Source organism: Squalius cephalus (assembly GCF_949319135.1).
Source record: "Squalius cephalus genome assembly, chromosome: 4".
NCBI classification, from domain to species: domain Eukaryota; kingdom Metazoa; phylum Chordata; class Actinopteri; order Cypriniformes; family Leuciscidae; genus Squalius; species Squalius cephalus.
Genome location: NC_137125.1, coordinates 16,280,197 through 16,298,265, shown reverse-complemented (window position 1 = coordinate 16,298,265; position 18,069 = coordinate 16,280,197). Strand labels below are relative to the sequence as shown.

Here is an 18,069-nt window from a genome sequence, read left to right as displayed (position 1 = left end):
TCCACACCAGTAGTTTCAAAAGGAGGAGATTCAATGACTCTATCCCTTGGTAAGGGGGCCGTAGCCTGCCGCGCTGGCTTAGCCTTAAACCTCTTGCAGACGGGACACCTTCCGACTATCTGCTTAACAAGCTGTCTACCCTTCAAAATCCAAAATCTGTCTCTGACTTGCATGAGTGTATCTCTTGTACCAGAGTGCAAAACCTTCTGATGACAGTTTTGAATCAAAAGTTCACAATACCTGTGTTTAGCAGGTAGTATCCATGGGTGCTGCTCTCTAAAGGTGAGATCAGATTGCTGCAGCCTTCCTCCCACACTAATCAGGCCTTGCTCATCAAGGAATGGTTTAAGTTCTTTGATCTTTGAGTCTTTATGTACACACTGTTCTTCCCTGAGCGAACTCATCTCTCTTTCAAATGTCTCTTCCTGAGTCCTTCCGATCCAATACACTTCAGCTGTCACTAACTCTTCAGCTGAAAGCTCTCCATGCTTCTTTACACTTGAGCGTGTGTTGGTGAGGAATCTCTGTATCCAAGCTGTTATTCTGAGAACAGTACTGAGTTTGCTGTATTTGCTTAGATCAAGCAGAGGCTCACCTTTGTCTGTGCCAATGAACTGCATTGCAACTTGGAATTTAGATCTGAGCTCTACCTTTTCCTCTTCCACTGGAAACTCTACATCAGCTGAGACCACTGGATTCATTGACAGGAGAAAATCAGGTCCATTCCACCACAACTGATTATCAATCAAACTGTCAACAGATTGTCCTCTTGTAGGAAGATCTGCTGGATTGTGCTTTCCGTCACAATGTGACCATGACTCTGGTTTAGTGAGGCTTTGAATCTCAGTTACTCGGTTTGCCACAAAGGGCTTCCATTTCTGCGCTGAACTGCGGATCCAACTCAAGACTATCATTGAGTCGGTCCACATGCTGAGCTGGTTTTCTCCAATCTTAAGAGCCTTTAACAGATTATGGCCTAGCCTGGCACCTATCAAGGCTCCCATCAACTCCAGTCGAGGCAGCGTCATTTTCTTTAGAGGCGCAACTCTGGACCTTGAGGCTACCAGAGTTGAGATCATTTCTGCAGTCTCGTTCTTGCCTTGCAGATATCCAACTGCACAGTAAGCTCTTTCACTCGCGTCGCAAAAAACATGAAGTCTGACCGTCTCGCCTTGCTGATTCGCCAAGATATGATACCATCTAGGTATGGACACATTGTGTAACTGTGGTAACTCATCACACCACTTCCTCCATTTGTGGGCTAAATCTGGGGGCAGTTCCTCATCCCACTTGAGACCTCGCTCCCACATTTCCTGGAACAGGCATTTTGCACGGATGGTATAGGGTGTTAGAAAGCCTATTGGATCAAAGATACGTGATGAAATCTGAAGCACGCTCCTCTTCGTACTCTCTTTTCTCTTCAAAACATCTAGCACCTTGCGCAAATCAAACACAAAGTCATCGTGGTCTTGCCTCCATATCAATCCCAACACTTTCAATGGAATGCTGTGTGTCTCTGAATCTGCTGTACTCTCAACCCGTTCTTTCGTCCATCTCGCTCTCAGGTCCGAGGAGTTGGTCGTCCATTTCCGCAGGTCCATTCCTACAGCAGATAAGATAGCTTTTGCTTGTGCTGTGATAAAACAAGCTTCATCCACATCCGGTAAGCTCGCAATGATATTATCCACATATAGTGATTCCCGGAGTACTGCTACAGTTTTAGGCTGTTCAGACTCATACTGGTTGAGATGGGTTCTAATGGTCGCTGCCAACAGAAAGGGGCTAGATGCAACTCCAAACACAACTCTGTTCATTCTCATGATGCGAAACTCACTTTCAGAATTCTGTGACGAGGGATCATAAGTCCATAAGAACCTCACAACATCTCTATCCCTTTCTTTCAATCCTATCTGCAGAAAAGCCTTTGCAATATCAGCTGTGAAGGCGACTTTGTGAAGGCGGAATTTAATAAGCACATGAAGTAAATCTGGGTTTAAGTTAGGCCCGATGAGCAAACAGTCATTGAGGGAGGGCGAACCCTCTTCGTGTGAAGACGCATCAAACACTATTCTCAATTTAGTTGTTGACTTATCATCTCGGATTACTGGATGGTGTGGCATGTAATACTTCACCGTGCTGGCCTGCTCTGCATTCGGCGTATCCTTTACCTCCTCACATATATCTTGCTGCAGATATTCTTGAATCACATCATTGTATCTCTCGTAGAGCACATTATCAGTTCTGAATCTTTTCGTTATAGTTTCAAACCTTTTCTTTGCAACTTTGTAGTTGTCTTTGAGCTCTGATGTGTCTCTGTCATGTTTCCATGGCAACTCAACCAGATAGCGTCCATCTTTAAAGCTCACTGTCTGTTCAAAAATTTCCAAAGCTTCAGCTTCTTCTGCACTGGGTGCTTTGTCATGGACGATACCGAGAGATTCAATTTCCCAAAACGCGTGTAACTGCTTTGATATCTTATCATCTTCTGCCACACTAATGTGCATACATGTGGTTTCCATTTCATGAACAAAACTTCGTTGACTGCCTCCATCTATCAAACACCGTACAATCTTTCTCCCTCCTGGACCCTCAGTCCATGCTTTCGCTGTCTGCAGCAACACTGTGTTTGGTTCCTTTGATTTAATATTTACTGTGCTTGATACAGATGAAACCACAGTGTCCATCTTCATACTAGACATTTCTGGCTTTTCTTCACTTTGCTCACACACAGACTGATGATGGCGACGACTGCAGAGCAGACATGAAGCACCTTTTGCTCTACAGAACTTTGCTATGTGTCTCGTGCCAAGACACACAAAACATCTGCCCATTTTTTTTAATTTCTCCTTGCGTGCAGCTACTGAATAATCGGGACAACACTCTGACTTATGGGTTGTGCTGTCACAGAATACACAATTTGCTGGAACTGTAGGGCACGCTGTGTGCAACGCAGCAGCTGATGGAGCACTCAGTCTCTTAGGTCGTGATTCACTGCCTGGCCCCATCTTATTGAATGGTTTCTGAACAGCATCTCTTTGTACGTAATTGGGTCTCGTGAGCTGCTGTGCTCTTTCTCTGTTCTCAACTTCAAGTTGCAAAAATGCCATGAACTCAGGTACACTCCATACGTCATTTGTGCCAGCCTGACGAGTATAATTGAGTGCAATGTCGTTTGGAATTAACTGCATCAATATTGGGCAAAGAAGGCTACCATAAGTGTCACAGTGAATGCCAGCAGACTCTAAACTGCGAATCTGTATCTCACATTCATCATATAGCTGTCTTAATGCTGTAATGTCATATGATTTCCTCACGGGAGTCAGATTCAGCAATTTGGACATATGCGCGTTCACTACGAGATCCTTCCTTCCAAATCTGTCATTGAGCAACTTGATTGCAGCATCATAATTACTATCACTCAATGTAAGCCCTGCTACTGCCTTAGCTGCAGCTCCAGTTAAGTAGGATTTTAAGTAGCTAAACTTTTCCCTTTTGCACAGTGCATCATTTAAGTGAATGGCAGTCTCATATTGGTTCCAAAATTCTTGCCAAGCACTTATTTCTCCATCATATTTGTCAATTATCAACTTTGGCAGTTTAACTGACTGTCTGTTATGCGATCGTTCAGCATTGGCACTTACGTCACTTTGACGAGCGGTTGAATCTCGGCTGCTGCACTGAATCAGCCTGGTAGCACGTCTTTTCCATAACACAATACGGTCTTTATACTCTTGCGCGCTTTCAACCTCATCCTCGAGTTCGTCTGTCGGCGTTTCGTCCTCTATATGCTTGTCCAGTTCTGATAACCTTTTCTCTCTTGTACTCAACAATGACAACAGTTCACGTAAATGCTCACAATCCGCGTTGTCCTTGTTGATCTCCTCTTCCATACGAGTTAAAAGCTTTGTGGTCGAAGCTCTAATCGTTCCCCGCTTCCGTCTCATTCGCTCGTGGTGCTCAGCCATTTTCACTCACTCACTCGCGTAGCCGCGAGCTAGCTCCAAACTTCTTATAAAAGTCCGTTAATAAAGTCCATATTCCCGGGTTTCGGCACCATGAAATAATTTGGAGCTAAATAATGAAACAGGCGTCATCTCAGCTTTGCAGGCAACTTTACTGAACAAGGATTTGATGATAAACAAAATCACGTTGAAAGCATAACAAAACAGCTGTAGAGCTGATGATACAGACTGACGCTCTGGCTCCACTGCCTTCCTGATCACACGCGCCACTGCTCATGGGTAATGTAGTTTGTTTGAATATATTGTAAAGGTTAACAACAAAACGATCATAAACATTAAAGCAATTATAATCATTTAACCTTAGTTATAATTATTCAACGTCAATCAACTGCAACTTATAAATTGCAACAAGTAATGATGCTGAACATTCAGCTTTCATCACAGGAATAAATTACAGTTTAAAATATATTAGTAAAAAATATATAGAAAAATTAAAATTGTCATAATATTTCACAATATTACTGTTTTTTTTATTTATTGTTTTTAATCAAATAAATGCAGCCTTGGTGAGCAGAAGAGACTTCTTTTAAAAACATTAAAAAATCTTACTGACCCCAAACTTTTGAACGGTAGTGTATGTCTGTTTGCTGTGTAGCATAGACATTCCCAAGATCTTGAGGATGTGTTTCTATTATAGGAAAGTTCTAGGGACAGATATATATGATCTACTGAGGGAGATGACAGATGCACCCATAAGCTACATTGTAGATAGAACCGCACCTATGGTAGAAGTTGGAGGCAAGAAGTATGCAATAGGTAGTGGTCTAAGCCACCAGGTGAGATGATTAATAGAATAACAAAACACAATATTCCCTGCACTGGTTTTAGTGTTTATTGTGTCATAACATGCACACAGTACAATTTCATTTCAATAAGATTTAATAAATGAACATACATATGTACATATTGTTCTGATCAGTGCTCTAATTTAAGAATGTGTGGCTGGAAGTTAGAAAGTATGCTAATCACATACCAGATCTGATTGATATCACCAAGCCTTGAATTAGGTATCCTGCCAGACACAATTTTAAACTTTTTGATTTTAGCGATGGACCTCTCAACGTGCACCCTGTGCTTTGCAATGCGCTTTGTTGCCAGCACATCTCCAGCAGCTATTTGCCTATTAGACCTTGCAAAAGGTGGAAGATTTAACTGCAGTCCGATTGCTTTAATGTCTTCCTCGATCAAAAACCCTTTATCGGCCATTAAGCCATCCCCTCTTTGTAAATAGCCATTCTCAATCATTTTCTGCAATAGTGAGATGAAACCGCACTGTCTGACAATCTCCTTGTCTGACATGGAACCTGTAAAAAGCGCTGAAGAGAAAATCACAGCGCCACGGGGGTCACATGCAACTAAAGCTTTGAGGGTATTGGTGCTTTTGTAGTTAGAAAAGCTCTGGCTTTACAGAACAAGTGAGGTTGGCCTCTCAATTCTGAGCTCGGTGCAATCTAATATAGCGAATGTGGTTGGGTAGTCAATTTTGTAGGCAGCTGGCATGTTCTGCGCAATGATGTCCCTGTGTGGCCAAATTGGCAATTCACCCAAAACATCGAACATATAGTCAATCCAGGCTTTGAAAACATTGCTTGCATTTTGTAAAGTTATGTTGAATCGAAATGCAAGACTTTTCAGATCTTCATTGTTCCGCAATTTCATCAAGACGAACAAGAGCTGGTTACGGAGGGGCATCTCATCAATTTCCCTATCAGTGCGTTTGTAGTTTAACGGGATAGTAATTGAAATGGTGTGTGGATTATTTGGAATTCCAAAAACGGTGCACAGTTGGTTGAATTGGTCATATGTGAAGCCAGTACTGTATTCAAACATTTTGGAAATTTTGCTGCTTCGAATGAGCTCAGGTGTGAGGAGTTTTCTTTCTAAGTGTGCTTATTTCTGCTTTCAGTCTGTCTATCTCTGCTTCTTTTACAAGCAATTTCAGTTTTAGGTTATTATTATCTTCTTCCAAGCTCTTCTGTTTTCCTGTGCCCTGCTCCTCCTCTGTTTCCTTTTCCAGCTGGAGTTCAGGAAGTAGGGGTTGCTCAAGATTCTCTGTAAAGAAAAAGTGTTTAGAATGTTAGATGTCAATGATTATAACTACATTCTCTTTCTTTTCCCCCTTTTTACAGCTGCCACTTTTTAGCAACATTGGCGCATCATTTGTTGACCCTGGAGCACGTCCTGTCAGCCAATCGGATGACTTCCCCAACTTTCCTCTGCCACCCCAACCCACGAATGTCTGCACAGTTCTGGATGAACAGGCCACACGTCACTACACAGACACTACACTTAGCATTACCATGCCTGATTCCATAGCACTAGAGCGTGAAACAAGGGAACAAAACACAAACCAGCTGTGGTTCCATGCAAGGTCTGACCGAATAACATCGACCTCTTTTAAAAGAATCTGTTCTAGGAGAGCTGATCAGGAAAGTCTCGCGGCGAACTTAAAGAGTGCCACAAAAGTGCAGACTAAGGCAATGAGAAGAGGTGTAGTACTAGAGCCCATAGCTGCAACACAGTACACAAAGCTCACAGACAATGTAGTGTATCCATGTGGCTTTGTTGTGAACCCACATTCCCCACATCTTGGTACATCGCCTGATCGTAAGGTCATAGAAAGAGAAGAGGGTAAAAGCCCAAGCTATGGGCTTTTAGAAATTAAGTGCCCATCCAAGGAGAGCTTTGTACAGTGTCCCTACCTTTCCAAGCAGACAGATGGCAGCTACAAATTAAAAGTGAGTCATGCTTATCATTACCAAATAATGGGGTAGCTTGGGCTCACAGGAATATCATGGTGTGACTTCTTTGTGAAATGTGAGGAAGACTACCACCTTGAGAGGATACACTTTGATGTAGCAAAATGGGAGCAGATGAAAAACAAGCTTGATGTTTTTTATTTTGATTACTACATTGCATCAACATAAAATCACTTACCACTGTCAACAACACACTCTTGAGTGTCTTCTGCCTCAATGGTGCTGGAAGTGGAGGCATCTTGCAAACTGAATCTGCAATCATTTAACATTATTTTTGTTATTTATATGGTTTGTGCTATTATATTTATATTATATTATTGTGCTATTATATTTATATTTTATTATTTATATGGATTGTGCTAAATAGTTTTGGACACTGTTACAAAAAACGAATAAAACATGTAACTTGCAATCAAACGGGCTATGTGTATGCACTTTTTAATGAAACAGGGTGTGGGGTGCACACAACACAAGACTTAAAGGGATACTCCACTTTAAAATGAAAATTCTGTCATCATATACTCACCCTCATGTTGTTTCAATCCTGTATGAATTTCTTTCTTCTGCTGAACACAAAGGAAGATATTTAGAAGAATGTCAGTAACCAGACAGTTTCTGGTGCCATTGACTTCCATAGTAGAAAAAAAAAAAAAAATACTATGGAAGTCAATGGGACCAGAAACTGTCTGGTTACTGACATTCTTCTAAATATCTTCCTTTGTGTTCAGCAGAAGAAATAAATTCATACAGGTTTGAAACAACATGAGGGTGAGTATGACAGAATTTTCATTTTAAAGTGGAGTATCCCTTTAAGTGGGTTTCAGATCAAAAAATAAACTAAGGATAACTACCATTACCACACATTTCTTCAAAACAACAACTTTTTTGCAGAAAAGCAGCTTTTTGCAGCTTTTTTTTTAATCAATGTAGCATGCTTAGGAATAATAACCTATAACCTACCGTTCTGTTGGTGGCTTTCGACAGCCTCCTAGATGTTCCCTTGTCGGGTTAGGCACTTGAACAGCCTGTACAGGGTTGGGATACTCAGGTGTAGGACTCCCGTTCATAAAATGCTACAAAGATTAAAATACAATAAGTTCATAATTGCCTATTGGGACCTTAATACACAGTATGCCAGATAGCTAGAAGTTGGCGATCCACTGGCAACCACCACCGGAGAGCAAAACGCCGTCAACCCCTTGCTATCTCGGTATGGATGTTATGACATTACAGATGGCAACATGTGTTGATTTGTTGGTGAAATGTTATGCACTGCTTTCGGTAACAATGCTAATGTTAGATGGAACCACAACTGTTAAATTTAGTTTTACAGATTTTATAGCCTCCAGTGACCGTCAACCTCTTGCTAAATTAACGTTATCTGTGTCGATAGCAATATGTGCTTGACAGGCTAACTTTACTAACTGTTACTTTAGATAATAATGCTATATAGAACCACAACTGTTAACTTAAGTCCAGTTTTACAGATTGTATGTACTTAGCTACTTAAACTACTTATTGATAATTGATATGCTAAGTTAGTGCGCTAGCTTTATTTACCTTAGAGCAGACATATGTATGCTTGTTAATCTTCGAGGCATTTAGCTGTGAGTAAGGTCTCCCACACTGCTTAACCCATTGTCGGCATCTTTCCGCTTGGGTCTTGGGCTTTGGGAAGGCGAAAAAAACGACCCCTCCCTCTAAACTTTTGGGGTACCTGGTGTCAGATTTGCAGGTGCCATAGGCACATCGTTTCACCATCTTGCTGAAATCGCAATGTTTGACGGAGGTCCTTCTCCTTAGTTACAGTTGCTAAGCTAGGATTGGACGAGGACCGTTCGAGGGCGGGGTTTTGCGAACGGTCAATTGAAAAGGTCAAATTCCAAAGATTTTACATATAAACTGGGTCAGCAAACTGTTAATTACAGTTAGTACCATGGGAAGTAGGGGTGTGCTGAGCATGACCCCTGGTGTGGAGCCCAGGAAAAAATATTTAATCAGCTGTATAAACTTCTATATAAATGGAACACGACTTGACTGCGGTGCTGAATTACAAAGCTGGTGCAAAAATCCTCATTGCTATGATCGTGCTTTCACAAACGCTGTTTTTTTCCCATTAGTTTTATTTTATTATTGAAAGGAAAATGTGAAGAACATATTTACATATTCATCTAAATGCCACTTTGGATCATATGTGAACCTCAAGGTTGCTTTATTTCTTCAAGTCTTTCCACAGTGATGGCACATGAAAGGCGTATTATGAATCACCTCAGGAATGATTTAATGTCTGTGAAACTCATTCCACACTGATGACATAAAAATGTTCTTTCAAACATGAATCCTCATGTGGTACTTAAGGGTTGCTTTATATCTAAACGTCTCTTCACAGTGACCACATTTAAACGGCTTGTCTCCAGTGTGAATTCTCATGTGCCTGTCAAGGTTTCCTTTCTGGTTGAAACTTTTTTCACATTGTTTGCAGGTGAAAGACTTCTCCACAGTGTGAATTCTTATGTGGTCTTCAAAGTTTCCTATTTGACTGAAACTCTTTCCACACTGAAGGCACATGTAGGGTTTCTCTCCGGAGTGAATTCTCAAGTGGACTTTAAAGTGTCCTTTATCATTGAAACTCCTTCCACACTGAGGGCATGTATAAGTCTCTTTATTGGTGTGAATTCTCATGTGCTTTTTCAGGCTTCCTTTCAGAGTGAAACTTATTTCACACTGCTGGCAGGTGAAGAGGCTTTGACCAGTGTGAATTCTCATGTGGGTATTAAGGTTTCCTTTTCGGTTGAAACTTTTTCCACACTGTTGGCAGGTGTAAAGCCTCTCTCCAGTGTGAACTACCATGTGGACTTCAAGATTTCCATGTTGAGTGAAACTCTTTCCACACTGAGGGCAGGTGTAAGGCTTCTCTCCAATGTGAGTCCTCATGTGCCTGTTAAGGCTTCCTTTTTGAGTAAATCCCTTTCCACACCGTTTGCAGATGAAAGGGCTCTCTCCAGTGTGAATCCTCATGTGTTCTTTAAAGTGTCCTTTTTGAAAGAAACTCTTTCCACACTGAGTGCACATGTAGGGTTTCTCTCCAGTGTGAACTCTCATGTGGACTTTCAGGTTTACACGTTGATCAAAACCCATTCCACACTGAGGGCATGTGTAAGGCTTCTCTCCAGTGTGAATTTTCATGTGCCTGTTAAGGCTATCTTTCAGAGTGAAACTTATTTCACACTGATGGCAGTTGTAAGGCTTCTCTCCAGTGTGTATCATCATGTGCTTGTTAAGGCTTTCTTTTTGGGTGAATCTGTTTCCACACTGTTGACAGGTGTAAGGCTTCTCTCCAGTGTGAATTCTCATGTGTACTTCAAGGTTTCCTTTACTGAAACTCTTTCCACATTGAGGACATGTGTATTGCTTCTCTCCAGTATGAATTCTCATGTGCCTACTAAGGCTTCCTCTTTGATTGAATCTGTTTCCACACTGTCGGCAGATGAAAGGGCTCTCTCCAGTGTGAACTCTCATGTGGTCTTTAAGGTATCCTTTTCTATTGAAACTTTTTCCACACTGTTGGCATATGAAGTGACTTCTAGTCTCCGTCTTCTGAACTTTTTTTTGTGAGGAAGTCTTTTCAGGCTGTGAGCAACTAAAAGATTTTTCCCCAGTTAAGAGATCAGGATGATTGTTATATTGAGCTTTCTCTTCAATTTCATTTAGTACTTCAGTCTCCTCTTTCAATGCCATCAGGTCTAAAAAAAAAAGACAAATAAAATTTAACCCCACTTTCATGGCACAAAGCACCAGACATCAAAACATTTATACATGTAAAGCATTAAAACCAACATACAACTAAATCCTATACCCACTGTGGAAGAAATTTAAAGGTCCCGTTCTTCGTGATCCCATGTTTCAAACTTTAGTTAGTGTGTAATGTTGTTGTTAGAGTATAAATAATATCTGTAAAATAATAAAGCTCAAAGTTCAATGCCAAGCGAGATATTTTATTTAACAGAAGTTGACTACATCGAACGGCCCGTTTGGACTACATCCCTCTACTTCCTTCTTTAATGACGTCATTAAAACCGTTTTTTGACTAACCTCCGCCCACAGGAATGCTCCCTCAACTCTACCGAAATTTGTTGATGTACTTGCACACTTCTTATAACTTAATGGGTCTCATTCATGAAACATTCGTAAATATACGAGTAAATATGTGAGTGATTTGCGCGTAAAGAGACATTCCCGAAAACTCTTCTCCTGATTCACAAATACTTCGTAAATGTCAGATTTGATAGTGAAATGTGTGTGTGGGTTAATGAATTCCAATCAGTCGTAAATGGGACGCGCGTGCACGCTCATTCGCAATTACCATAAATTCCGCCCATTAAAACCGACTGACAACTATATATGGGCATCATATTATGACACCAAACGAAGGATTTCAACATGTCTTCTCAAAAGCGAATGAAGAAGAGAAATTTCTCAGATGCAGAAATTGAAGTTTTATTATCAGAAGTTCATTCAAAAAGCCACATTTTATTTTCAAGCGTACATAGTGGCTTATCAGGTCCTAAAAAAAAGGATTTTTTTTAGGTAATACCTAAATGCTTTAGATAAAAATGCTTGGCAGCATATTACAGATGCAGTTAATGGAGTTTCATCTGTTAATGCTTGACTGCAACACTTGTGACTTGCGGACTTGTAAAAAAAAAAAAAAAAAAAAAAAAAAAAAAACAGCTTGAATATAAAAAAAAAAAAAAAAAAAAACTTGCGGACTTGTGTTCCGTTTGCAGATGCTATTACTGGCTCTCGTAATAAAAGTAAAAAGAAAAACCGTATGTAATTACTATATATAATATTTTTTCAAAATGCTGTGTAAATATGTACCCGATTACGGTGAATTAAAAGGCAGCCTTATTAATGAGCAAAACGTTCGGATGTTAAACGCACTATTTACGCGTGGCTGGGAGCAGGTGTAGATTTCTTTCGTACCAACTAACATTTGGAAAATACGAACATTTTAATGAATCCGAAAATTTACGCCAGAACCACTTTACACACGATTTACACAAAAATTAGTTCTGCTCGTGTTTCATGAATGAGACCCAATGTGTTTACTCAGCTCTTACGGTGATTGTCTGAAGTAAAACTGAAGCTTCATCTTTTGTGTGTTGTACAATAAACTTTATTAAACTCATCAGTATATGTTTGATCATCATTCAGACAGCAGACTTGTAGGCTATTAATAAATAATGGATACAAGCAGATGACAAATACGTTATAATAACCGTAATTAAACTACTAAACTATACCTGTTTCATCTCTATACAGCACTCTGACTCTGTAGGCATTATTGTTCGACTCGAAATGAACACCGTTACTGAGAATTTCTGATATTATCATCATTCCGTGAGATGAAATTGTCCTGAGAGACTGTGCGCGAGCTCATGAAGCTTTGCCCCCTGGGTCGTCCAGCAACATCTTATTTGCATTTAAAGGGCACACACTAAAACAGCACGTTTTTCTGAGCCCCAAAAAATGACAATTTAAACATGCTGTAAAAAATGATCTGTTGGGTATTTTGAGCTGAAACTTCACATACACACTCTGGGGACATCAGAGACTTATTTTACATATTGTGAAAAGGGGCATAATACGGGACCTTTAATATGTTCTATCTATGTGCATTTTCTTATTTTCATAGAAAGCCTCCCTTGCACCTTTCAATCAGCGTAATCAAGAAGTTTAAAGTGTAAGTTGCAGGTTAAATTTTTCACGAAGTAATGCAATGTGTTTATTAAACATAAAGATAAGAACCGCCCACCATTGTTTTTTATACCAAAATGCTGATATAATATGAAAAGTTGGCACTTTTAACAGTGGTTTTAACCGCTCCCGCTGCCTTCCACTAGATGGGGCGTGACGTCATAAGAGGAACTCACTAGTAGAGTTGCCGTACGCTTGCAGCTATATTCGCCTTACATAACTTCAGAAAAGTTGGTTGTATGTTTTATTTGATAAAAAAATTATGGATAAAATAACTCCATTGTAAACATACTTGTGTGTGCTTGACTTCAAGGGGACCGTGATCCTGCCTGAAATGAGAATAAGCTATTCGCAAAACAAACGGGTTCAGGCACGGCAGATCAGCCGGTCGCAGCTCGAGCTGTTCCACTAAACTAAACGCGTTCACCTCACGGCAGCACACACTCTCCACTGCTGATAGCCCACACAAACACAGTGATGGGGACATCGATCTCTCTTTTTCTTTTCTGACAATAAACATCGCTAATTAAATCGTGAGAAATTGATAACGCGTGGACTGAGGAAGGGTATTACATGACGTTTGAGGCGTCGATGAGACTAGCGATTTGTGCAGTGTGTGCATCTCTAACGTTGCAGGCTTGCAGCTCTGATTTGGACTGACTTACTGTAAGTAAATAATGTCTTCAGTCGTTGTCCCTCCTTGCTATTCTACATGACGGCAATATTTTGAAAAGACTCGCTTGTTCCGTTATATTATCCGGGTTAAGTTTGCACCAGGCTCTAACGTAGCTAACGTTACTCACCTGGCCAACCCTCCACTCATTCTCCTCACACCAAGCATTAATAACTCTTTGAGTGCCATGGCTCCCCTCTCTCACGCCTGACCAGTTAAAAATTGTAGGGCTGTGGTCCATAAAGAATTTGATGGTTTCCCACATCCTCAGTCGTTCTCCAAATAGCCATAATACAGTGGGAATCTAGCAGAGTATGGGTTGCGAGTTCCTCTTATGACGTCATCACCCAGTAACTGAAAAAACACGCTACCTTTGAAGAAACCCCAATAAATGTTATTTTAACGCATTTTAAGACAGAAATAATTAAATATATACATATAGAGCACTTTAATTTACACATTAATTGACTGTGGTGGTTAACCTGCAACTTACACTTTAAAGATCAAAGTGGGTGAGCATGAGGAGGGTATCCATACAGCTAACTACGTTTTGAAAAACCTAATTGGGTCCGATCCCTCTTTGGATTCTGGTAATCCCTCTTTGGAATCTGGTAAGCCCACTAACCTCAAGTTCGAACATCGGCTCCTATCTTCCATCTCCATTATTTACACAGAGAGTGATACAATTTGCCAGTCATGATCTCTTAATATCTTGCTTGTGAGCTTGTACAGTGGTGTGAAGGGAATCATATCACAACTCCATCTACCAGCGATGGGTCATTCCAAACTTATAACAAACATTCCTTTTCCTCCCTGACAAAAATATTGCCGGTTTTCTTTTAGTAAATCATTACATGGTGTGATGAGTTTTTGGTCTGATGGTTGTGCAGGGAGTTTGTCCTCGCTTGTTTTCCCCCTCGTTCCTTTAATTTTTAGGGTCTTAACCCCTCAAACTGGGGTTTAAACCGATGTTAGCTCCACACCTGAACCAGCAAATCAAGATGTTCAAGGTATAACAGGTAAGTCAGGGTTGGAAATGAAGAATGCAGGAAGGTTGCCCTCCAGACAGGTTTGGCCACCCGTCCCGTAGAAGATGTAACAAATAGGAGATTGAGATCAGTCTATAATTAACCAGACCTCCTGGGACAAACTAGGTTTTTTAAATAAAGTGTTTAGCTGCCACCTTGGAAGTTCTTGAGACTTGTCCTAAACCAAGTAAAGTGAGCAATATTGAGAAGGCTTCTCAGATAACATGCAACACCTCTTTCAGTAGCTTAGTGGTGTGGTGGCAAACAATTTTCTATTACTGAATAAGAGACAAACATGTAAAAATTGTTTTTAAAGATGATTTATTCCCTTGCAAGGAAAGGTCAGCAGTCATACAGTCATAAAAATTGCCTGCAGAGTGTGACCATAAGAGACGGGCATCCTTCCTTCTTTATAGTCCCTAACTAACACTTCATTAGGACAAATGAAGATACTTCTTAGCCATCTTATCCTGGTACCCTTGAGTGGAGCCCCTCTGTCTCATTCATAAATTCAGCCACACAATACTTTTTGTCAAGTCACGTATACAAGGTAATACACACATTCATAAGGGTTAATAACAGTTCTTTGTTCCATCAATGTAGCAGAGAATCATGGGACTCCACATGCAATCCCCGAGCATTTTAATGCCTTAATCTAAACACTATTGTAAGTTCATACCCCATATTGTTTATGTTTTGTCTTGGTCTAGGTATTTAAAACTAAAGACTGTAAAGGCTATTAAAGGGAATTTCCGTTTAGGACAATAAAATGTTGCTCGGTCAACCTAAATAGCTAGAGTAATATTACAATAAACAGAAGTAAGGCTCACCCTAAGTGAACGTGGGAAACCATAGCATGACCAAACCAAAGCTACTATCAGAGAAAGTAAGTTGGTCTGCTTATATCTGTAGTAGTAGTCAAGGCATCTGATTAGAGATACTGTTACTTTAATTCAAGTGAATACAGATCTATGGGCACTGAACAAAATACTTTTAGAGAGAGGAAGCATGAGACCAGCCATCTAAATAGTATAGTCAATTACCTCTGTCTACTGACCAAGTCTGGCAAGTTTGTGATAGTGGGATCCACGTAAAACATTGGTATCCGACTGAACAAGTGCAATAAGAGTAAAGAGTTAAATAGAATAATTAAATGTCTAGATAAATTATATAAATTACCAATACCCAATAGGCATTCCAACCTAATTTCAAGGTCAGGACAAAATGGAGTCAGATAAAAGTAAATTGGAATTAAACTACTTTGCCACACAGAAAAGACCGAACGCACAGTTAACCCTTCACCCGTTTGTCAGAAACTGTGGTTGGGCCGATAAATGTTTTGTTACTTGCTTGAGCAACTTAATATATAAATCTATATTGAAGTAATGAATTTAATAATATGTTGTTTAAATGTCGAGCGTTTAAACGTGACGTCTATGAAAGACTGTTTAACTGTACCAAGAACACTATGTACAAAGTGAATCACAATGCTGACAAACCATTTTCAGTAACAAATTTTTTAAATAAAAATAATGAATAAATGTTGTGTTTGTCGTATACAGCCGTGGATCAGTTATGCACTGCAAACGCGTCATGTGACAGCACAATGAGCCTGTGCTGCTTCTGCATAAAATACACACTGCAATACTGCAAACGGAGATATGTTTGAACTTGGCACTAGGAACAAAGATCCAATATAGTCCCAGAAGAATGCATATTGCTTGGATGCTATGAAGGTTTTGTCTGTTTAAAAACTATTAAGGAGTGTGCCAGGAAACTTGTGTAAAGAGCACATCTGTCAAACTCCAGTCCTGGAGTGCCACTGTCCTACAGAGTTTAGCTCCAAAACACCTGCCTGGAAGTTTCTAATAATCCTGAAGACCTTGATTAGCTGAATCAGGTGTGTTTGATTAGGGTTGAAGCTAAACTCTACAGGACAGTTCCTCCAGGAACTCAATTTGACACCCCTGATATAGAGGGTATGAATTGACATAACTTTCCTGCTGGGACAAACCCCTCAGTGCGACTGAGTGGCAAAACATCCTGCAACTTAAATGGCTCTGCTAGGAGAAACTGCATAAACATGAGTAAAACAAATGATTATCTGCTTAAAAGCAGTTACACTCCACCAGTTAGAAGACATTTCACTCCACAACTTATGAATTAACTGTAGTAAAACAAACTTTTTTTGGCAGAAATGTGCCTGTATATAGGCCATTCATATTAAAAATGCTGTTATATTATTATAGTCATGAATAAATGTATTAAATGTAATGCAGTAATGTTTTTGTTTAGAGGTTATGGCAGTTTATTTATTTATTTTTGCATTTATAAATACTAAATGTTTGGACTACTGTTTTTGATAACACATACAATAGGTTTATAGAAAATAAAAATAAAAGATCAATAAATAATTTAATTATTTTTCAGGAATTGTTGATTTATTTTTTTTTAACGCTTGTAAGTCTGAACCAGAATATCAAGATATTTTATTATTTTGCATATGATGGTGAAAAGTAAAAAAGCACCACCATGTTATATGTATAATAAATATTTTTGAGGATACACACACGCACACAAGTAGACCCCTGGTATATAGTAACTAGCCTATATGTTTTATAATTACAAGTTTGTGTAATTTGGGGTTTCTGTAGCCAGTGACACTTCACTTCATTATTTGTATTTTATGGCATTGCACATTTTTCGTTTTTATTTGAAGGCTGAGGCTCATTAATAAACACAACCCCAAAATTATCATCATTGGTTTTGAGATGTTACTTGCTGTGAATACCTTGTCTGATAGGCTACAGTATGTGGAATAGTATCAGGACATCCTGGCTAGAGGCGGATGGCCGGATGATGGGTCTATTTGGGAGAAAGTTGTTTTTTAGCCCCAGTTCGTCCCTGGAATCATGCATAGATTTGCTACCAAACTTGGAGGCTTGCAAATATTAATGTTAACAGACTGGCAAGTGTTTGCTAACTTAATGCAAAATAATGTTGCTGATATCTACATTTAGATTTTGGTTAAACCCTATGGTACCAATCCCATGCATGACATATTTTATTAAAGTAAAATAAACAACTGGTAAATATAAGTATAAACAACTGGTAAATATAACAAATAGATTTTGTTTTACCATTAGCTGTCCATGTTAGCTGTGCTGTCCGACATACAGGCTATAGTTACATCTGCTGGGTGACATGGAAGCTGTAATTAGGGTCACATCTCATGTATATGTATGTGTGTGTGTGTATATAAAAAAATATATATGGGTATGTAAATATATGTATATGTATATGTATGTGTATGTGTATATATATATATATATATATATATAGCACAGACCTTTAAAGTCCGCGTGAACCGGAAGTTGCAAACGACTTTTCTCCAGTGTTGTGACGTATTTCCCAGTGAAAAGGAATATTGAACAGAGGGCAGGGTTTTACTCTAGCGCTCCTCCTCTCCATCTCTCGCTCATGACAGACTAACGGTTTGAGGGGTAGGAGTTATATTATGCCGGGCGTACACCAAAGGATTTTCACAGTCCCAGACTAAAGACCGGCATTTTTTAGGAATCTTACTGGAGTCTCGGCGCGCTCCCGTCGTCTCGATCGTTAAATGTGAGGTGATAATCTGCAGTCGGCGACCCGATTTATGCCCGTCTTTCTCTAGTCTTTCATATCAAACATGTTTGATATTATCGCAAGTCTTAGCGTAGTCATAGTGACGTAAAACAATCAACAACCAATAAATTCGCTACCTTTGCTGTGAGTATTATCCATTCTCTGTATTCTATAGTAGATATATATCTTTTCTTGTATTA

The 18,069-nt window shown here is 39.6% G+C and overlaps 2 protein-coding genes across 2 annotated transcripts in view; one reads left to right on the top strand and one right to left on the bottom strand.

The window, feature by feature from the left end:
* The window catches only part of LOC307157330 (uncharacterized protein), a 599,307-nt gene that overhangs the window by 509,576 nt on the left and 71,662 nt on the right, over positions 1-18,069 (top strand).
* Positions 4,834-18,069, bottom strand: part of LOC307157334 (uncharacterized protein) — a 180,643-nt gene continuing 167,407 nt past the window's right edge. The window contains exons 3-6 of one of the 2 annotated variants that reach the window (XM_079869215.1): positions 8,342-10,524; positions 7,742-7,854; positions 6,960-7,033; positions 4,834-6,074 (exon numbers count right to left, since the gene is read on the bottom strand). In XM_079869215.1, coding sequence (XP_079725341.1) covers positions 9,110-10,524 — 1,415 coding nt within the window. In that variant the 3' untranslated portion in view covers positions 4,834-6,074; positions 6,960-7,033; positions 7,742-7,854; positions 8,342-9,109. The remainder of the gene's footprint in view (positions 6,075-6,959; positions 7,034-7,741; positions 7,855-8,341; positions 10,525-18,069) is intronic. The other variant, XM_079869216.1, reaches the window with a different exon arrangement.